Source organism: Cnephaeus nilssonii (genome assembly GCF_951640355.1).
Source record: "Cnephaeus nilssonii genome assembly, chromosome: 15".
Lineage (NCBI taxonomy): Eukaryota > Metazoa > Chordata > Mammalia > Chiroptera > Vespertilionidae > Cnephaeus > Cnephaeus nilssonii.
This window is the reverse complement of record NC_137086.1, coordinates 58,167,351-58,190,575: the sequence shown is the minus strand read 5'-3', so window position 1 is coordinate 58,190,575 and position 23,225 is coordinate 58,167,351. Positions and strand designations below refer to the sequence as shown.

The following is a 23,225-nucleotide window of genomic DNA, read 5'->3' as shown; positions in this document are numbered from 1 at the left end:
AACTCAATAGTGGTTAATTTTTTGTTTGTTTAATTAAATGAATGAGATAGGAAGGGCTGGGGAGGAATCTGTTTTCTCAATGTCTCTTCCCCACAGAAAACAAAGTGCGTCTTTGTTGTTTTCCTTCCTTCATTCCACCCCCCCCCCCTTTATGGAGCACCTACTATGTGCAAGGCATCCACTGTCAATAGAGCTTCCAGTCAATTGGGCTTCCAGTCTGATAGAAGAGATCAGCACAGGAACACGCACGACACTCTGGGGGCATCTGTCAGAACCCGAACCCGACAGGCACAGAAGTACAGCAAGTCAAAAGGAGATCCTTTTCTGTGATGATCAGGGAAGACTTCTCTGCCCTCCACCCCCTCTCTTTCCACATTTGCTCACTGATCTATCTCAAAAGGTATCTTTCAACCATGAGAAGGCCACCATTCCATGCACCTGGCCCAAGCAGAATCTGGACTCCTCCTGCCACAGACGTGTGGCCCTCCTCCTGGGCTGCTGGGACCCAGCTCACACAGCCCCCTACCCAAGCCTTGCCCTCCTTCCAAGACTCCACTTAACCTTCCACCCTGATGCTGGGCACAGCCCTGCTGCTTTCTGCCTCCATCCTGATCAAGGCCTTGCTTCTGGAAACACTGCCCGCAGCTGTAAGGAAAGCCCCTCACAAGGTCCAGGCCAAACCAGATCCTTGGCACCACATGAATCCACTATGCATTTACTGAGCACCTACTGTGTGCCCTGCATGACACTAGCAACAGGCGAAGGATACTGAATTTTCATTATGTGGACAGGCATGCCTCGGAGATTCTGCGGGTTTGGTTCCAGACCACCATAATAAAGTGAGTGTTTTGATAAAGTGAATTCTATTTTTGCTGAGGTGTGTGTGTGGGGGTGGGGTGGGGTGGGGGGGGTCTTGCTTTCATTTTGTAAAAAATGCAACATCTGAGAAGTACAATAAAGTGAACCACAATAGAACAAGGTGTGCCTGTGGTTAACACTTTGTGACCCTCACTTAACCCTCCAGAGTCAGCCCCCCATTTAGAGATGTGGGAGGGGGGCTCAGGGAGACCAGGGACTGGCCCAGGTTGCTGCATGCCAGAGGGGAGGGACTGAGCCCTGGACCTGCAGGTCAGTGGCATTTCTGTCAAGTCTGAGGCCACATTCTCTTGGACAAAAGTCAGTGGAGGTGATGGCAACCCCTGGGGTGGGGGCAGGGCCTGTGTGGCCTCAGTCCCACGCACACTGAGTTTCAGGGGCCTGCTGCCCTTATGCTGGTCTCTGCCTGGCCCTGAAGACTTGGACCCCCTGGTCAAAGGGCCCCAAGCAGCTCCTGTAAGAACCCCAGGAGTGAGTCCTGACCTTCCTCTCCCTGTCTCCCCATTGCCCACCCTGATGGACCAGCCATCTGTGACTGGCCAGCTCACAACAGTGGGGCTGGCTCAGGAGCATCCCTACCCTGCAGGACAGCAGCTGGTCAGCTGTCTGCTCCCAGATGCCATGCCCCCACACCCCACACAGACTTTCCTTTCTGGCCGACACCTTCTCTCACTAGAGGGGGAAATGCCCGGCTCACCCCCAGCTCCCATGTAGCTGGGACCTCAGCAAATGGCCCAGTCCTGGTCTGTGGACCTGGAGGAACCAGCTGGGACCCCGGGAAGGGTTTGTTGAAGGCGCTGAGACACCAGGAAGCACACCCGTGTTGTGGAGTTGGATTCCGGGAAGAGGCTGGGGGTCCGAGGGAAACAGCCCCTGAGCCAGGCATGGGGTCCTCATGTGGGGGCGATACGGGTTCTATGGTTTAGGAATCTGCAGCCAGTGTGTCCTGAGGGGTAAACCCCCCGCCCCTCACCCCACAGCAACTGGGCCCAAGCTGAATTCCCCAAAGCTGATTTGTCCACTTGCCGAAGTCCAGGGCCTCCTTGCTGGCCGCCCAGGTTTCTCACCACACGCCCCCCCCACCATGGCCTTCCCTCCCGCTCCCCCCCCCCCCCATCTCTCCCTATTCCAGAAGTTTCCATGCAGTGCATGCAGGTGCCAGGCCATTCCCGATTATCAGGTCCTAACACCAGCAGCAGCGTGTCCAGTGTCACGGGAATAGATGTAAGTGTGCAAACTAAAGGACCATAAGGAGAATGTTAGTAAAAGAAATAATATAAAGTTTTCTATAACTTGACTAATGTACAACCCTCCCCCTGAGGAAAAAAAACATTCCCCTTAACCCCCAATGTTGACTTAAGTTGTTTCAAATTATATTGTTACTGAAATACGTGCAAACATAAAACTAGATATAAACACCTTTGTTTATAGCTCTTGTTCAACTATAAACGATGAAATCGAATACAAGCAAAGTTACAAAACCAAGAGATCCAAATCAACGGCCTAACAACATGTGGCCGGCTGTGGTGTGCAGCCTGGACGTGGTTCCTCGGGCGGGTTCTGCCGGCTGTGCGGGCTGGGGGAGGAGCCCCTTCTCCCCTGGTCTCGAATGCCTGCCACTCCCTCCCTCCAGCCGCACACCGTGCCGCCCTCGGCCTGCACCTGGCACAGATAGAGAGAGAGCCTACATCTCCTCTTTCCTGGTTGGTTCCTGGTGACCTGAGGGGTATTATTTGGTGCCAAAGGGTTTCAATACACGGACACCGGAGCTGGAACCCACAGCGGTCCCTGGTTGTATGGCTGTCATCCAGATAACCTGCACAACACACTTAAACGATTTGTTTAGATCACCATCAAAAGTAAAACAAACAATAACACATCCTAGATTCCAGTTTGGAAAACAATGCCAAACCCGTCAGCTGTACAGAAAAGAGGACGTCATGTGGGAAGCAGAGAAGTGCAGACAGACAGACTGGCCGGGTCCTTTCTCCCAGGCTCACACGCGGAGTCCAGAGGAGAGCTTTCCTACGTGTGCATCCTCCCAGCATCCCTCCAGGCCCCCAAGTGACCCCATTTGTAAATGCTTCGCATCGACTCTGTGCCCTGAGCAGATCTTCCAGCTGCCTCCTCACTCCATTTCCGATGCCGCCAGGCTGGCCTGGGCACCACATCGCCCGTAGGCTGAGCCTGGGTCCCCAGCTCAGGCCTGGCTGCTCCACCATGGCCCCCACCACCCTCACTGGGCAGGCCTCCTGGGTCTTATTCCACACACCTCCCCCTGCTTTTCCTGCCATCATCAGGGTGATTCTGGGTGTAATTCCCCATCTGTTGGTCTTGGGGGCAGATCCCTGCAACCATCTCTCCTAATTCTTCCGGGGCTGGCAGCCCTCAGCCTGGCACCCGCTGTCTCTCAGAAGAGGCCCTGAGGAGAGGAAGGCTCTGGTCTTTCCGTAAGCAGAGCTGTCCTCCACGCCATCACCCCTGCCTTGGCCACCGGGTCTCAGCCCTGTACTGCGGGTGCACCATGGTGCTGCCACGCACTTCACCAACCACCCCTCCCGTGTCAGGACCATCTGCCCTTTCCTCCTTCTGGCCTGACCCCGGGGCGCACACAGCCAGGAGGTGGGGGCCCAGTGAGGAGGTTCCTTCAGGTTTCCTGTGTGGTTCCTTCCAGGATAAGAGAGACCAGGTTCTCCAGCTGCGGCCAGGTCCAGTCCTCACCTGATGCCACGTCCCAGCCCAGCACCTGAGTCCTGCTTATCTGGGAGGAGAATTTGGAATTCTCCCCAGTTGTAGGGGTGGGAGAACACCAGGGCGGGCGAGTGAGGTGTGTGGGGGAGGGTGCAGGGAGAGCTTTTCCTTTCTTTGTTACCCTTCACTCTTTCTCGTCTCTCCCTCAGCTTTCACATTGAAAGGAGAAACTATTTTTAAATGGTTTTAAATATACTTGATTTTTAAAATTCAAGCCAGTTGAAATGGTCTTAAAGAAAGTGCAAGTTTCCTACCCAAACCCCTGCCTCCAGGAATGACCATTCTTAGCAGCGTTGTTCTGCTGGGAGGGGAAGTGTCCAGTGTCCAGGTCAGCCAGACTCCCGTGTCCCGCCCCCGGGTGCCTCATATTACCCGTGCTTTTCTTGAGTGGTTTTGTTTTCCCCCGAGTCTTCATGAACTTTCCCCCTTTGTTTCATGAAGAAACATATGCCTTTCCCATCACATCACTAAGATCTTCCTGCTTCTTAATTGTCCCATTTCGAAGCAAATCGCTTCCTTCTTCACCTCCTTTTGATTCCTCTGACTTCCTGTTCCAATTTGGACTAACTGTGTCCCCGGCTTGCCGCACCACTGCCCTCCAGGTCTATCTTTAAGCATTCTCCTCTTGGATTAGTGCCAGATAGCATACATGTCTTCTAATTCTTAATGCCTTTCACGCTTTTCTGCAGTTCATCTACAAGGAACACTTTCAGAAAGTGCATGGCACACATTTATCAAGCATTGGAAGATCTGTAATTCGTGATTTCACCACAGATTTCATCAAAAATTTGGCCAGCTATAAAGTTTTACATTCAAGACAACTTTCTTCTGAATTCCAAGGCATTGTTCCACTCTCCTCCATTTTCTAGCCAATCTAAGTGTGCTTCGCAGACAACAGCCCTGCATCACCCAGGAGCTGGGAGCAATGCAGAGTCCCGGAGCGCCAGTGTGAACAGGACGCCGGGGACTCCGGTGCGCTGGAGAGGAAGTGCGGGCCAGCCTCTGTCCCAGCGGCTCAGGGGGCCGAGGCCAATCTGACCCTTTTTCTTAGGAATGTGTTTTCAGTCTAAAGTCTGGGGGCTCTCTCTCTCTCTTGGTCCTTACTTGGTACTCTCTTAGGTTCTGACATTTCCAGTGGCCCCTGCCAATTCAAGACTTGTGCCTTCCTTCACATCTGGAAGTTTTTCTTCCTGTATTTCTCTGGTTTTATCTGCGTCTCTGTAGGATCTGTTCCCTCTTTCCTAGGTTGATCATCCATACCTCTTAGCCTTTCCCTTTATTTCTCTTCACTTGGGTTTTCTGAGCTCCGTTCTGAGAAGTTTCCTCAAACTTATCCTTCAGCCCCTATGTTAGATTTTTAAACTTTTGTGAATGTATATTTTAATTTACTATATTCTCTGCACTATGGTTACTAGGGCTTGAACTATGGTTCTCTGAATGCTCGTTTTTCAGAGCAGGCTGTTCCTGTTTTTTGAATAAATCACACATCTCTAGGGACACTAATTGGTTTTAGTTTCTCTGTTTAGTTTTCTTCAGCACCTGTAGTTCTATTTGCTCATCTTGCTCCTTCTTTTTCATGTTGTTGATTTTCCTTAAGTGTCTCATCATCCTCATTAGATAATATTATAGAACTCTTATTCTTTTGCTTAAGTATGATGATGGTATTGTATTTATGTAAGAAAATGTCCTTATTGTAGACAATGAGTGTTGAAGTTTTTAGGAATGATGTGTCTAAGATCCACAATTTACTTTCAAATGTGAGATAGAGATAGAGATAGAAAGAGAGATAGAAAGAGAGAATAAGAAAGACAGCACTGAAATATAGTGGAGTATTAACACTGGGAAGTGGAGAGTATTCACAAGTGTTTTGTGCTAGACTTTCCATTTTCCTCTTGAAATTTGTTTGAAAATATTTATAGTAAAAGTTGGAAATAAAAAAGAACAAAACAAGAATCTCTGAATATCCCGGAGAGAGTACCTCTGGGGCCCGGAGTCCCTAGGGGATCAGCTTTCCTGTAGGAAGCCAGGTACCAACATGGTCTTGAAGCAACTTGGGCTGGAGGTCATTTGCATTTCTATAAACTTGCTAGTCTTGCAGAGTGATGAACAATGTCTGCAGTTGCTGACTAATATTCTTCAGGAAATCTGCCCAAGTGGATTAGGAGGGCTCCTGTCCTGGCGAATCTCTAATGAAGCAAAAGAAAGTGAAAATGGGATTTCATGGGTGTGGGTATAATTGGATTTGGTGGAGGATATGATTAAATTTCTCCAAGGGCCTCCAACCCCTGCCCCAGGAAAATAATGAAAGGGTCAGAAGACCCTCTGTCTTGCTGAGGGACCTATGCAAAGCCTCAGAGGCTCCACAGCACGCGCCTGCCCTGCCCACAGCCCCTCACTCACGGGACAGCAGTCCCAGCACCTTCAGGGGCGCCAGTCTCCCCTTCAGGCCCAGGGCTGTCCCTCAGTCTCCTAACAGTTCTCTCTCTACTTCAGTAAGTGGGGTGAAAGCAGAATCCAACCCGAGCAGGGAAGCCTCCCCAGCAGGGGCAGCTTCCAGCCCTCAAGTGGAAGGCCAGCTGGGCAGTCGGGCAGCCAGCACCACCTTCCCCATCACCGTGTGGGTGCCAGGCAGCCTGAGAGCCCCGGGGAAAAGCCAGGCATGTCAACGGATAAGTTTCTTGTTAGGGAGTGTCGACAACTGGCAAGCAGAAGGGCTGACCCCAGCCCCGTACAAAGCTAACATACGCAGGGGTCTTGGTTCTCCCCACAGGAGACCAAGCCTTCGCTGGGCATGCGGCCCCACATCCTTCCCAGGGTGGTTTCCGGGGCTGGTCAAGTGCTCGGAAGTGGGAGGCAGCCATCCTGCAGACAGGAGCCTTCACAGACGGGCCTGCTGTCTCCCACCCTCTCCTGCTCTCCATCCCTGCGACTCAGCATCTGCCCAGAGACACCCACAGAAACAGCTCCCACCTCGGCTGTGCCCACGGGGTCCACCCATCAAGTCCACTCCACTGGCTTTCTGTTCTCCAGAGTCTGTCCAACTCCTGGCCCCCCAAGGACACCCCCCCTCCCACCGTCAGTGCCGCTGAGGGCTGTTGCCCTCTGTTCTTTCCTCCAGTTATTCCCCAGGGTTTTGAAGAGGGAGGAGCAGCGTCCTGGACCAGAAGTCCTCCTGGTTCTAGGCCTCCGGCTCATGCTGCAGAGTCTGAGTCTGTCCTCCCGGTTCTGGTGCTGTGGGGTCGCCTCCCCAGCCGCCGCCACCTTTCATCTTCCCTCTCCCAATCCTAAGCCAGGAGGGCATCTTCGGATGCAGACACCACTGCGGGAGCAGGAGGGCGGGCCTGACTGCTGCTCTCTGGAAGGCCTGCTTGGGGGGCCGGCCCTGGGGCGTCTGGGAACTTGGAGGTGGGAGGGCGCCCAGCATTCGCGACTGGTCAGCGTGGCTGGCTGGGCCTGAACTGCTCGTGCAAACACTTTGGCTTATGCTACCACCTGTTTTCCTTCTGAAAGTGGAATTTTGGAGGGTGCTCAAGAAAATGGGGATCGTTGTAATAGTGTCCACAATAAAAATGAAGCTTAAAAACGCCTCATGCTGGGTCTCTAACGAGCCTTCCTGCAAACAAGGCCTCCCACGGGCTGTCGCCCGCCGTCCAGGAGAACGGGCCTGTCCAGGCGTTGTGACTCCAGTGGGCGGGGCACGCACGCTCCCGGTTCCCTTCAGACTCCCCCCAACCTTTCCCCTTGCTGACTCGTGTTTCGTCCTCTTGCTACAATAAATCACAACCAGAATCACAACTCCATGCTGAGTCCTGTGAGTCCTCCAGAGCACTGTCAAATCGAGGTGCTCGTGGGGACCCAACACACACCACACCGCTTACAAAATAACTTCCCGCCCTCGACACGCGCCCATCGCAGCGTGGGTGCTGTTATCCAGCACGTGTGGGAAACGTGTCTGCCTGTAAAAATGGCCAAGAAGGTCCACACTGCCTGGTTTTAGGGTCTACGGTGACCTGCCAGAAAGGACAACCCGCTTCCATCCTCAGCCTGCGCTCTGAAGTCCGAGTGTGGGTTCTTCCTGTGCGTGCGCTCTACCTGCCCCGCGTGTGCTGGCACATCATCTCCTCACCCCCCACCCCCGTGTGCTGGCAAACGTCCACCCCCCCCCCCCCGTCCCCCGCGTGTGCTGGCACACGTCCTCCCGAGCAGGCGGCCCAGTGTCCCTGCACGCCTGCTTCCAGGTGCGGTCAGTGCCCCCCTGGCACGCCCCCTGCTCCCACCCACAGGACAAAGAACAAGTCCCCATTTCTCCACATGCTCCCACTCTTGCACAGTGAGAAATGGTGACCACTCCCACATCCAAATTAAACAGCCTTTCCGTGGGACCCACAGGGGGAGCTTCAATTAAAGGTCTGAATTACAGCTTCCAATTCAAGCGCTGTTCACTGCACCTCAAGTTTAAAATACTTGCCCTAAGAGAAAGCTGCCGAAAAACCTCTCACACTTGGGTCACCAGCCAAGAGGGACATGTGAATTAGTGCAACATCTAAATTACTGAATATTCTTCACCAGTATTTGTAACGGAAGTGTTTATCTCAGGAGGGAGATAGAAGAACAGGCAGTTTTTAACCTACCCACATTAAATGGTTTCTTAAATAATCCCCCCCAAATCGTGTGCTTTACTGGAGATGTTTCTAGAAGTTAAGATACGTGGGCAGCAGAAAGGTGTTTAATATCACTTTCCACATGTTCCTTATTAGTATACAGAAATGTGATTCATTTTTGTGTATTGGTATCATATTCTGCAGTCTTGCTGAACTGACTTATTAGTTCTAGGAGGTCTTTTTGTAGATTCCTTGAATTCTCTTTGTAGGCAATGATGTACTATGCAAATAAGTACAGTTTTTATTTCTTCCCTTTAATCTTTGTCTTTTATTTTTCTTGCTTTATTGCACAGGCTATAACTGCCATCTCTGTATTGAACAACAGTGATGCTAGTGGGCATCCTTGGCCTATTCCTGATCTTAGGAAGAAAGCACTTAGCATTTCATAATTAAGCATGATGTCATAGTTTTTTTGCAGGGGCTTTTTATCCTTTTTAGTCAAGGAAATTCTGCTCTATATCTAGTTTGCTGAGAGTTTTTATCATGAATTGTTGTTGGATTTTGCCAAATGCTTTTTTCTAAGTAAACCAATATGATCATGATTTTTTTCTCCTTTAGTCTGTTAATAATGGGTTGTATTTATTGACTTTTGAATGTTGACGCAGCTTTGCATAGCAGGAATGAATCGCACTTAGTCACAACATAGAATTCATATTTATATATACTGCCAGGTAAAATTTGCTGATGTTGTTGGGGATATTTGTATCTAAGTTCATGTGAGTTACTGATATGTGGTTTTTCCTTTTCTGTTCTCTCTGTCTAGTTTTGGTAATCGAGTAATACTAACTATATAAAACTGAGTTAGAAGTGCTCTTAATATTGCTTGAATCTTATTTTTTATCTTTGTCACTCTTGATACAGTGAGCAATTTTATCAATTCTTTTCAAAGCAGCAGCTTTTTATTTCATGGATTTTCACTACTGTTCTCAACTTCATTGATTTATGCTCTTTCCTTTATTATTCTCTTTTGTATGCTTTATGTTTATTTTGCTCTACATTTAGGAGCATAGATTATTGATTTGAGGCCCATCTTCTTTTTTAAAGTAAGCATTTAATGCTATGCATTTTCCTATTAACATTGCTTTATCTGCATCCCATGTATTTTGATATGTTGCATTTTTATTTTCATTTATTTTATATATTTTTCAAATTTCCTTTGAAACTTCCTGTTTGGCCTATGAATTGTTTAGAAGTACGTTATTTAATTTCCAAGTTGTATAGAGATATTTTTCTTGTCTTTTTGTTAACTTCTAGTTTCATTCTATTCTATATAATAAAAGCCTAATATGCTAAGTGCCCAGTCATCCAGTCGGCACGGCCATTCAACCAATCAAAGTGTAATATGCTAATGATATGCTAAGGCTGCTCAAACCACTCGCTATGATGTGCACTGACCACCACGAGGTAGACGCTCCGACCGGTAGATTAGCTTGCTGCTTGGGTCCGGCTGATCAGGACTGAGTGAGACACGCCGGACACACCCTGGAGTCCTCCCACGGTCCCTTCCCAGCTGGCCAACCTCCCGTGTCCCTCCCCAGCCCTGATTGTGCACCAGTGGGGTCCCTCGGCCTGGCCTGCACCCTCTCGCAATGCAATCCGGGACCCCTCGGGGGATGTTGGAGAGCCGGTTCGGCCTGATCCTGCAGTCCAGGCCGAGGGGCCCCACTCTAGTTATGGTAATAAAATATGCTCTGCATGACCTAATTCTTTTAAATTTGTTGAGGTTTGTTTCATGGCCCAGAATATGGTCTACCTAGATAGATGTTCCATGAGTGCTTGAAAACATATGTATTCTGCTCTTGTTGGGTATAGTGTTCTATATAGTTAACCCTTAACCCACACTGGTTAATTGCATTGACCATGTATGCAGGTGAAGATCCACATATAACTAGTCAGCCCTCTGCATGCATTAATTCCCAACCACCAGTAGACCCTTAAACAACATGGATTTGAACTGTATGAATCAATTGAGAAAAGACCATGTGTAAGTGAAACCACTCAATTCAAACAGGCATTGCTCAAGGGTCAACTGTGATCAATTAGATTCTGTTGGTTAATTGTGTTGTTCAGTCCTTCCATGTTCTTTCTGATTTTTGGTCTAGTAGTTCTATCAAATAGCTGAGAGTGATGTGTAGAAGTCTCCAACTATAATTATTGATTTGTCTATTTCCTCTTTTATCTCTATCAAGTTTTTACCCCAGTATTTCACTATGTATAGTTTTATTAGTAGTTGCTCTAAGTATCATTGTGTGTGTGTAAGTGTGTGTGCATATGTGTGGGCATGCATGTGTGTATGTGTGTGGGTACGTACGTGTGTGTGTGCGTGGGCATGCATGTATCATAGTCTAGTGGTATTGATGTTTTATCACTTTGTGATGTTTAGAAACCTCACTTACATTTAGGTCTTTTTTCTCTCCCCTTTAAAAAAAATATAATTGTCTAAAGTAGTTCCTCATACACATTGAGCATTTCACCAAAAGAAGTTATGATTGTTGCTTCAAACATCAAATACAATTTTTAAAACTCACGACAAGGACAGTGTGTTATATTTACCCCTACTTTATATATTCCAGCACCCTTTCCTTTTTGGAGTTCCAAGCCTTCTTTTGTTATAATTTTCTTTTCTGTTTATAGAACTTTCTTTATTCATTCTTTAAGAGCATATTGACTAACAACAAATTCTCTTCGTTCCCCTTAATCTAATAATATCTTTATTTCCCTTTCAACCTGGAAATGCATTTTCACTGGGTATACAATTTGCAGTTGACTGTTTTCTTACAGCGCCTGGCCTCCCTGTCAGATGAGAAGCCTGCTGTCATTTGAGTTAATATTTCCCTAAAAGTGATGCATCATTTCTCTGTCTGCTTTTGAGATTTTTTCCTTGCTCTTAGCTTTCAGAAGGTTAATTATGATGTAACCTGTAGTGAATTTCTTCGGTTCATTCTATTTGGGATTCGCTCAGCACCTTGGATTTTCACTTTCCTGTCTTTCGGGCATTGTTTCCTTGAATACTTGTTAATCCCCATCTGCTTTCCTCTCCTTGTGAGGCCTTAGTGATACAGATACCCTCTTATGTTCTGAGGTCCCCGAGACTGCTCATTTTCATCCATTCTGTTCAGACTGGGTAAGTTCTGCTGTTCTGTCCTCAGTTTTACAGATTCTATTCCCCGTCATCTCTGCTCTACTATCAATGCCATTCTGCAAATGTGCTGTTTCAGTTCTTGTATTTTTCAATTCTACAATTTACATTAGGTCCATTTTGTTCTATCTTTGCTAAAATGTTCTATTATTTTTATTTTTTTCAAGAGTATTTATAATTACCTTTGAAGTTTTATCTTTGTCAGATAAATCCAACACCTGATTCTTCTCAGTGTCATCATCTGTTGCTTTCTCATTCAAGTTGGCTGATTGTATGATGAGCGATTTTCCTACTGCATCCGGGGTGATTGAGATTGAATTTGATCTTGACCACAAGGTCTGGGTGTGTGTCTATGTTCAGCTTCCCAGTGGGTGCTGTCAACACCATTCTGGCAAAACTGGTGCACTGCCTGGCATGGCCTTGTTGCAGAGCGGTGAGCTGAAACTTCAGCTCCCTCTTGGTCTTGCTGATACCTGCAGAAAAGAGTGGGAAAGCAGAGTGCCAACCAGCCCAACTTCCCATCACCTCTTCCTGCCTTTCACTGATGCTGGATAAGGGCAGAGGTCAAGCTTCCACTGGCTCCTTCTAAAACTAGGAGAGGGGGATGTGGACTATCAACTGCCCCAGCTCATTCCACCACTGCCAGGTGTGGATGGAGGCTCAGCTCCCAATGGGCCTCTTTAGTAGGGGGGTGAGAGGACCGGGAGAGAAGGGATCAAAGTGTCCACTAGTCCTGCTTCTCACTGTCTAATTTAGTTTCTTGTTGCTATGTGAGTGTGTAGCTTCAGCTCCTCGATGGGCCACCGCACCAGCGATGGGTCATGTGAGTGGTGACCAGCCCTGACTCACACGTCCTGGTTGTCAGGTGGAGGTAGGGGCTCAGCTCTCCAATGGACCGTGCTGACACTGGGGTGGAGGGTTGGAGTATACTAGTGATTAGCTCCACCCTACCTCCCCTCACTGGGTCTTATTGCTGCCAGCGGAGGTGAAGGCTGGGCTTGCCAAACGGCTCTGCTGACATTACCATGATGGGAGGGTCTGCGCTCCACTCACTCCGCCAGGCAGGTCCCTGAGCCCCACTCACTCCACCAGCAGGGGATGGAAGGTTAGTTCCCTGCTCAGCCCCACCGGGTGGGCAGATGGGGTTGCTACACCTGCTGCCTGCTTCTGCCTCCTCAGATTGGAAGTCAGGGGGAAGACCAGTTTCGGCCAGGCCCTGCTAAAATTGGTGTGTGTGTGACTAATGTAAAGGGAGTGTTGCCAACAAGTTTTCTGCCATTAGCACCTCTCCGTCCTTTGGCTTGGGAGAGCAGGCTTTTCGCCTGTGCCTGTGAGAGACATGCCCTGTCCAGGATTTATGGGAGGCAAGGAGGAGACCCAGAGAGCCGACTGCCATTTCCTTCTTCTGGGAAGCCTGCCTCCTTCCTCCCCTTTCAGCATCTGTCTGTGCTAGTTCGTTGTGTTACATCCAGGGTGTTTCAGTCAAGAGGTGGCCCTGGGGGGATGGGGCCACACCATCTTAGCAGAACCTGAAGTCCCTATTCTTCTTTTTCAATGTCAAATTGTGCTCACATTCCATGTACAATCTTATATCACTTTACTTATCACTTCATAAAGTTTTTATTTCTATAATAAACTCTAGGTAAGTATAATTTTAAAGGCAATATAATTCCCCACTGAGTGGCCAGAACACAGTTTACATAATAATTTTCCGATTGTTGAAAATTTAGATTCCAACATTATTGCTCTAATAAATAATATACCAGTGAAAACATTTGTGCCCTCGAGTTTCTCTGTATTTAGGATTATTGCCTTAGGTAGCATCCCAGAGGACAACCCCACACGGCCCGACAGAAACATGGACGAGTGCCCCCTTTTGTTCTCGCCTACACTGGGCCTCCAACACACTAACATGCAAGCCAGTTTGATAGAGAAAAGAACACGGTGCTACGCATGCCCTCGCGTGCACTTCCCTGATCACTGATGAGGCTGATCAAGCTCTCCTTTTGTAAATTAGCTTTTCACATATTTTGCCTGTCCATCTTCTGGGGCCTTACATACTCTTTGGGACAAGCCCTCCCAGCAGAAGAATCTGACTCAATATGCCCAGGTAGTTTTCTTAAACAAAACAAAACAAATAAAAGATAGAATTCAACGTCAAAGGTCAGCGAGGAGAAAAATGTAATCCCTGTTCAACTACTGCAAAAAGCAGGTGCCCGGCAGGAAAACCCTTGCTAATTACAGGAAGACGTCAGATGAAGATGAAACATAGGAAACACTTCCGATCCCTGGGTAACTCTCGATCCTGAAATTGCTGCTGTTTAAGAAGAATAAACATCTCCTGAATCTTACCTGCAGCATAACAACATTGTCACCTTCAAAGTGACAAACACATCCGTGGCACATTTTAAGCCTGAGATTTGGATTTCCATCATGTTACCTTTTTGCAAAAGAAGAAGAAGAAGAAGGAGAAGGAGGAGGAGGAGGAGGAGGAGGAGGAGGAGGAGGAGGAGGAGGAGGAGGAGAAGGAGAAGGAGAAGGAGAAGAAGGAGAAGAAGAAAATGCCCTAGTTGGTTTGGCTCAGTGGATAGAGCGTCAGCCTGCAGACTGAAGGATCCCAGGTTTGATTCTGGCCAAGGGCACATGCCTGGATTGTGGGCTCGATCCCCAGTAGGGGGTGTGCAGGAGGCAGCCGATCAATGGTTTTCTCTCATCATTCATGTTTCTGTCTCTTTCTCCTTCTCCCTTCCTCTCTGAAATCAATAAAGAAATATATTTTTAAAGAAAAGAATCACATTTTAAATTTTCAATCCCATCATTATAAAAGACTAACATTTTATTTGAAATTTAAAAAGAATACAGAAAATTGAGAAAAACAAATTAACTTATTTCTCCTACTCAGAATAATCATGCTAAGAGTTTTGAGCCATCACAATAGCTTTTGCTGCATAAATTTTATGTTGGTTATTGCCTTCAGTGGTGGTAAAAACATTTAAAAGTAGTCACATCATAGTTTTTTTCAAAATATTTAAACAAATCATGCTAATTTTTTCAAATCTTATAAGTTCTAATAAATGTCAGGTATTTAGTGACTATACCCTACAATATACAGGAGAATGGTGTTTCCCCTCCCAGCCCACCCCACTCCTTTTAAAATGAGCAAATATGCCCTAACCAATTTGGCTCAGTGGATAGAGCGTTGGCCTATGGACTGAAGGGTCCCAGGTTCGATTCCCGTCAAGGGCATGTACCTTGGTTGCGGGCACATCCCCAGTGGGAGGTGTGCAGGAGGCAGCTGATCGATGTTTCTCTCTCATCCCTCTCCCTTCCTCTCTGTAAAAAAAATCAATAAAAATATATTTTAAAAATAATAAAAATAAATAAATAAAATGAGCAAATATACCTATGCTTCTTGGAAGACAACATATAAACCCTAAATTGCCACTCTGCATCTTAATATCATTAAATATCCTGCATCTTAAATTCGCACTCCAGCTTTTAGCTAGGTTTTTCCTCGTTTTTACCTCCTGAAACCCTCCCTTACATGGCAGGAGCCTGCTGCTCATTTCCAAAGTGTCGATAATGTTCCTGCACAAACTGGGAGAATCAGCTGCTCAAGAGAAAGTCACTCAGCCCCAGGCAAACCGTGAAGGGAGCAAAGTCGCCCTTCCTGTGGCCACGGGCCCTCTCTCCTGACGGCCCTGAGTTCCATTTCTTCCAGCTCCTTGCTCTCCCCATTAAACCCCCAGAACTTCCCACTCTCCAACCTCCCACAAACCCAGCCTGCCTCGGGAAGTCGTGTCAGCGGCAACTGCCCTGCCACTCCTGCCAGGAGCACCTGCCTTTGGCCTTCAGCTCTGCCTGGGGCGTGACAGGATCTCACCCTGTGGACACGCTCAGGCCACTGCGCTGCGCCGGCCGCCAGCTCCCAGGAGGGTGCTCCTGAGGGCAGCCGTGCACTCCCATCTACAGGGACCCTGACGCCTTGGGGACCGGCTTCACCTCTGAACGTGGTCACTCGAGGCACAGAAGCCATCACTTCCTGCACATCGTGCAGTCCTGTGAGCGTCAGTGCCTCCCGCCCAGTGGTGTCCCCTCCCCGCCCCCCAGCACGGGCAGGCCGGGCTCCTGGAGACGCGAGGTAAGGTCAGAGAGCAAAGGCATCCACAGGAATCCCGAATGGCTGTCCTGCAGGCACGGGGCTGTGTTTCTGGCTAAGCCAGTCCGTAGCATTTCCCCCGGAGAAGGTCAGCCTCTGCCTCCGCTCCACCAAGCACAAGGCCAAAGCCGCCCACAGGCAAACCACACGAAATTCGATTCTGCCTCCCGCGCCTCGCCCAGCGCTGCCTCATTTCCGACATCATCCTGCCACGTTTGTCAAGGACCCACCACGAGCCCTTTCCAAACTCTCACGTACTATTTCACTTCATGTTCCACCCACACAGCAGCCCTGTGAGGCCGGCGGTACCCATTTTACAGATGAAGAAAGCGAGGCTTGTGGGCTATGTTAGTGTGTTCTTGAGTAATCTCTCAAGGTCTTGTGAAGGAAAGATAACACTGAATACAGTACCTCAGGGTTAGGCAGAAGCGCTAGGCACAGAGGCATAGCCGCTCAGTGCTCAGAACAATACGTTTGCAGAAACAAAACACATTTTATTTACGCTTTCTGCTCTAGTTTCACCCCGCGAGGGAAGGAGGAACAGGATCTCGCTGCTCTGCGACACCCGCATTTAAACTGCTCCCACCCTGCCCCTGAGCCGGGCCAGCGGGCGCTAACAGGACCAGACGGGTCACCTCCTCCCAGGGCAGCAGGATCAGGAAAGGACACCAACACCCCCCCCTCCCCCCCCCCCCCCCCAACAGGCCTGGGCCCTGCGAACACCAACGTCTCATCCTCACCAGCTCCTTGAATGCAACCGAACGGGCTTCTCTTGCAGGTGCTGAACCAGCTCCGAGCCCCTGTCCTGGCTGGAGGCTCGAGTAGAACTGCCTGACTGTTCTGAGCACTCCGGACTCTCAGGGCCCCGACGGAGCTGCGGGGACACGGCTCACAGCCCTTGCCCAGCGTGGGAGCCACCAAAATGACCAGCAGAGAGAAACCCAGAGGCCCACCACCCCCAGGCGAGGCAGTGCTGTGGCCAGCAGGCCACCCCGTCTCAGATGCCGCGGGCTGGCTGAGGACCTGATTTCCTTAGAACAGGCCAAGGGGCCCTTCCTCGTCGATGGTGAAGACCTGGGGGTCTCTGAGGAGGCCTCTTCAAAACTAGCCAAGCTCCCCACGTCCCAGGCACTGAGTTATGAGAACATGTGCTCCAGGGCAGAGACAGACAGCGGCATAGAGAAGTAAAGCCCGGGGCTGGCAGTCAGCTCCAGCTTCTTGAGGGACTCGAGCTCCATATCTGTGGCTCCCAGTTCTTTGGGGACAAGTTATTATAAACCGTGTGTGCACATGCCCACACACAGATGCCTTAAATGTTATTTTCTAATTAAAAAATTAACTTTTAAAATTAATTACTTAAAGCAGTACATGAGCATTGTAAAAACAAACCAACAAATAATGAAACTGAAGAAGAAAAGATAAAAAGTCATCCATGATCTTACGATGTGGGTACCTGAGAAAGAAAGGCCACAAGCGACAGACTTGGGATAGGAACTGAGGAGAGTAAGAAGGGGGTAGACGTTGGGGGGGAGACAGGTGTGGAGACCCCAAAACCAACGAGCTGATCCGAGCAAAGGGAGCCATGGAGAGTTCTAGGGGGAGGAGGAGATGACTGAGGGGGAGGCACCTGTGCGCTGACGCCTCGCTGGGGAGTGGGCTGAACTCTCGCCCTGTGTGTGCATCTTGGCTGGGGATCTCTCCATTGCAAGACCCGATGATTTGGCCCTCAGTGTAGCTCAAATTAAAGCGAAAACTTTACTTTGGGGAGGCCTATCAAAACATTTCAGAGTGTGTGCGTGAGTGTGCGTATTATGGGCTGAACTGTGCCCCCCTCCCCCCAATCCGTATATTTAAGGCCTAACCCTCAGGACTGCAGAATGGGGCTGTATTGGCAACAGGATCTTTAAAAAGGTAATTAGGGTTAAATGAGGTCATGGGGGTGGGCTGCGATCCACTCTGCGTCCTTATACGAGGAGATCAGGACACAGACCCACACAGAGACCACGTGAAGACCCAGGGAGGAGGAGAAGAACATCCATAAGCCAACGAGAGGCCTCGGGAGGAACCAACCCTGCCAACACCTTGATCTGGGCCTTCCAGCCTCCAGGGCCATGAGGAAATGAGTTTCTGTAGTTTAAGCCCCCAGGCTAAGCACTTGGTGATGGCAGCCCCAGCAAATTAACACAGTGCGCCCGTGTCAGGTGCTACCCTGCATCTCGCTGGCACACAGCCAGAGATAATCGATGTGCCTGCTGCTCGATGTGAATAAAGCCTCCGGAGTCTCGGGACGGCCTCTCTAGGCACCACCTCCAGGCACTCACAGCCCCTTGGGCTTTCATTACAAACGAAATGGTGGTTCCCGGCGTTTTTGTTCTTTCCACACAGAAATCTGCGGTAGGGGTGTCTGCTTGTCCATTTCAGATCGGGGGTAGGAGGACAAAGATGAGAAAAAGGAGGGGAGTGAGAAAAGAAAGAGGTTTCATCCAAAAAAAAAAAAAAAGTGAATAATATTTTCCATTAGCTTACTTCACTCTTAATATATTTTTAAAAGAACCATGGAACAGACAGCGGGAACTGTAAATTCCATGCGCCTAAGGCCAAAGGAGCCCTCGGGAGACGCAGCCGGGATCTGGTCTCGGAGAAGCGCTCGGCCCACGGCTCCTCTCTCTGCCTCTGGGTTGCATCGGCCTCGGAGCCGGTAATTGTGACTGTCATCTGGCTGTGTCCCGTTGCAGGGGGAGCCCCACTAAACATACTTTATGATTCAGACTTTGCACACCGAAAGCTTAATATTTCCCTGCTGTTTATAACAGCTCTGATTTTTTTTTTACTGTATGATTACATTTAACAAGTGTATGGGAACAAATTAGAAACAGGCTTTCTTTCCCCTTTTAAACAAATTGAGGGTAAATTTTGTTTATTTGAAGAAGAAGAAACAGACAAAATCAATCTTATCTGTGAGGAGAGGGTCAGTTGAACATAAAGACCAACCAGGAAGGGCTATGTGAGAGTTGCATTAATTTTATGCTGTGCCTTTCCCCACCCTGAGTGGGGGAAACTCATATATGTGACACCCAGAGTGTGTGACATTCACTGCGCCCTCTTCTGGGACAGCCAGATCTGGGTGGGGCCTCCTGACACCCCAGTTCAAGATGCAGAAATGGTGGATGTTCTGATGGAATGAGGGCACGTTGTCCCACCTGCCCCACGTGCTTTGAGGTGACACTGCCCTCTCAGGCTCATGAGCTGGGGACGGGGGGTGGGAGAGAATCACTTCTGGGCCCTTCACCAATTGTATATGGAGGGTCTCGTGGCACTGTCATGACGCCACACGTTGCAAACTGAAAACGTGGTCCTGTCCTTAGGAGAGACAGGTGTTGGTAATAAAATAAATTAAATTAAATAGGTAATTAAAGAATCTGTGACTAAGTGCCGGGGGATGCGGGGGAGGGAGGGTTGGAGATCTAAGTTCATGAGAAAAAAATACCAAGACAGAACTCTTCTAACCGATGCCAGAGGAGTTCACAGGGGCTGTTTAACTTGAAAACGTACAGGGAGTCAGCAGGGTCAGGAATGGGAAGAAGCTTGCTTTGCCACACGAACAGCCTGTGGCAACACCTGAGGCCACAAGGAGCTCAGAATGTGCTCAACAGGAGACGAGGCTGGGCTGAGCCGGGGGAAAGTGGCCCAAACACAAGGATGGAGAGGCAGACGGGGCTCAAGGGACTTGGGGTCTCAGGCGCCATCTTGGTGCAAGTTTAGGTGCAATAAAGTCAGGAGTAAGATGACTTGCGATTTTAAAAGATGGTTCTAACTGCCGACTGAGCACGGCCCAGGAGATGAGAGAGAAGGAGTTGATGGCGTGAGATGGGACACTGGTGGCAGGGAGGTTGGGGGAGGGTTTAGTGAGGGCTGGGTGTGCACGGGAAGGAGGAAAGCTGGACCACATGAACAGCAAGTGTCCGGGGCGGTGCTTACTGAAGAGGAAAGTCCTGGAGAGGAGCCTGTTTGCGGGGGAAGACCCAGCGTTCACCTCTGTGACGGTTAGAGGTGAGAATCAGTGAGACATCCAGGAGGACTGGCCAGGACAAAAGTTAGAAACAACCTCTGGCGATGTGAAGATGCCTGGGATGGAGATGTGAATCCAAGAGTCCTTGGTGTGTAAGCAGTATTTTAAACCTCAGGGAGGGACAGGGTTATCTGGAATGTGACTGCACAGAGAGGACTAGGCTCCCTTTCTGGAAATGGCCACACTCAGGGGTCAGGTGAGGAGCACTGGCTGAGGGGACCAAGAGGACAATGCAGCATGAAGGACCCAGAAGGCATGGGTCCTGGGAGCTGAGAAGCGTGTGTCCTGAGAGCTCAGACAGGTGAGGACCAAGAGAGCTTTCAGACTGATCCACAGGAATCAACGGGAAGGACAGAAACAGTTTGTGGAATGGAGAGAGAGAGAGAGAGAGAGAGAGAGAGAGAGAGAGAGAGAATATGCAAATTAGGCCAGGACTCCGTAATGGGTCAGGACCAGACAGGAGGAGGTTGCGCATACAGGTAAGGCCCGGAGCAGAGACGAAGACAGAGTCAGGGGGCCTGCCCGAGCCTGCACAATGGCTACGGCGGCCCCGGAGCAGACACAAGCAGGGGCGCCGGGGGACACTGCGAGTTAGGCGTGGGTCCCAGCTCCCCGTGGGGTGCCTCCTAGCACAGCGGGAGGCAGGGCGCCTCCTCACGTGATTTCATTTGTTCTCTGGGCCTCTAGTAAGGTGATAAAGAGAAATACTCAGAGGCTGAACACAATAAGAAAGCATGACTCCAACAAGGGTGGCAGGTGCTGAGGACCTGTAGGAGGTTAAAGACACCTTCACAGCACAGTCCTTGGGAAACAGTGCTCACCATGGCAGAAATAACACCACCCTCACCCGAGGAGGTAATGAGGAAATTCCAGCCTCAGCTCTGGCCATGGATGGGGCAAAAACACCTCTCAGAATTTTCGACTAGCTCCTGCATGCATTGCTTCACGTGGTTCTGCGGCCTGAGTCCATGAGGCCCCGGGAGCCCATGCAGGACCCAGGGTAAAGTGGACTGCAGTCTCCAGGCACCTGGCAGTCGATGCCGATCCTCTCTGGCCTGAATTACCCAGATAAAGTTCCAAAATCATGGGATCAAAAAAAAAAAAAATCACAAAACACAAAACATCAAGGGAATCAAAGGAAAATTAGAAGAGATAGACAACCAACAGAGTCAAAACCACAGAGATACTGACGTTAGCCTAAAACACCTACTAGTAGAATGAGATAATAGAAAGAACGTAAGAGACTGTCTTCAAAACGGCAATGACCTAAATTTCCCAGAATTGTTGAAAGACACGAGTCCACACATTCAACAAGCCCAAATGACCCCCAAAGGGAAAAACAAAAAGGAAATTCATATTTAACACAAGATAGTGAAAAACATAGGTCACCAGAAAATAAGTAAAATAGCTTAAAAGAAGTAGAGAGCAGATTAGATTGCTATGAAAAACTGCAGTTAGACAATGAGAACAGTTACTAACTGAAGGCAGTGGTGTCAGCAGCTACACTCTGTGGCCAAATGCCCACGTTTGAGTCTTAGCTCAGCCAACCAGGAGCTGTGTGATCTCGAGCACACTGCTTAAACTCTCATTGTCCACATACTAGTACATGATATTGGGGTCATAACAGTCTACTTTGTAGAGCTGTTGCGAAAATCACATAAATTCATGTGAAATGTGAAGACTGGTGCCTGGCATAAAGCAAGAATTCAACCAAGTTTGCTATTATTATTTTTAAATACCAGACATTAGAACATTTTAAAAACCATACTCAAGTAATTCATGATTCAAATAAATCATGATGGAAATTAAAACAGAATTAATAAACAGAAAATCTTATGTGTTGAATCATGGTTGATTAGTCAACACAGTCTTTTTTTTTAAAAAGTTACAACTTCAAATATTTATAACAGAAAAGGAGAAATGGTAAAAAGTAATGAGATAATACCCAAATGAAGGTACTAGAAACAAACCCAAAGAAAGTAGAAGGAAAAAAAACAATAAAAATAAAAGAAATAGAAAAAATAAACAGATACAACCTGCAGAGGACCGACAGAAAGAAAAGTTTATTATTTGAAAAAAAATATGAAAATATCATTTCAAGAGACACAGAAATGGGGAAAGTAAGCAATATGAGGAATGCAAAGGAGTGTGACTACAGATAGAGCAGAGTTGAAAAAAATATGAATGCATTATAAACTTTATGCCAATAACTTTTAAAACTAAGAGGCAATGGACAAATTACTAGAAAAATATAAATTACTAAAATAGACACAAAAAGAAATAGAAAGCCTGAGTAGCTATAACCACTCAAAAAAAGAATCAGTTATTCAAAATGTTCCCAGAAAGAACAAATGAGCCTTAGATGGCTTCACAGGTACTTGTACAAATAGCAAAGGAACAGATCCTTCAGTTTTGTACAAACTCTTCGAGAGAATAGAAAAAGGAGCACCTCACCCCCAATGATCAAATGAGGGTGGTATAACTTTGATATGCAAATTAGACAAGGGCAGTACCAGGAAGGAATAACACAGTCAACCTCACTTATGATTGCAGATGGAAAAATCCTAAATGAGCATTAGCAGACAGAATCAACAGTGTATTAAACACACACACTCACACACACGCCTCCTCATAAACTAAGGGTAGAACAGACCTTTCTTAACATGATAAAGAATGTATGGAAAATACCCACCCCAAATAGCATCCTCAACAGTGAAACAGTGAGCACATGCCCAAGTTGTGGGCTCAATCCCCAGTGTGGGGCATGCAGGAGGCAGCCGATCAATGATTCTCTCTCATCATTGATGTTTCTATCTCTCTCTCCCTCTCCCTTCCTCTCTGAAATCAATTTAAAAAAATTGTTTTGAGAGTTTAACAAGCTTGCTGGATATAAGAGCAATACATAAAAGTCAACTCCATGTCTATACACCAGTTACAAAAGATTGTTAGAAACTGCTTTAAAATCTATCACATTTACTGCAGTAGTTGTCTGCTCAGCTCCCATTCTCTGAGAACTGTCTCTATCTACATGAGGAGGGAATCAGCAGGCGTGTTCGTGATACGTGACCCCATTTCCTAACCAAAGATGACTAAGTCAGGAAGGACTCAACTCCAACTGAGCTGGGATGCAGCACCAGACCTGCAAGATCCATCTCAGTGCAGCTGAAATGGAGAAGCTACAGACTGCACAGCTGAAGGGCAGCCTCAAATGCAGCAGAGCAAGGAGAGTGGGTAGACACCAGAGAGGCAGAGGCTGAGACCGTGGGAACCAAGGCACCAGAGCCGAGCCACCCAGACACCAGATCCATCCCCAGTTCCTGGCCCTGGGAGCTCTGGACTCCCTCTCTCCCGTAGCATGTATTCACTCTCCTTTCCTGCTTGAGCAAATTTGAAAGGGGTCTCTTGTATCCAAACAAATCTTAGCAAGATGATCAAATGCAGAAGACAACTTGGGAAGCTTCATTTCCCCCTCCTATTTCCTTGATGTGATGGGATGAAGCATGAATCATCATAAAGGAGGGAAAAAGAGAATACAGTAGATTCAAAATTTGGCAAGTTGGCCCAGGATAA

General features: G+C 48.2%; 1 protein-coding gene across 1 annotated transcript in view; it reads right to left on the bottom strand.

The window, feature by feature from the left end:
• The window catches only part of ACOXL (acyl-CoA oxidase like), a gene marked incomplete at both ends in the record, with an annotated part of 252,564 nt that overhangs the window by 94,442 nt on the left and 134,897 nt on the right, over positions 1-23,225 (bottom strand). Inside the window, 3 exon segments of the mRNA XM_079792227.1 lie at positions 13,780-13,811; positions 13,814-13,867; positions 14,972-15,024. Of these exon segments, the coding sequence (XP_079648353.1) occupies positions 13,780-13,811; positions 13,814-13,867; positions 14,972-15,024 (139 nt within the window).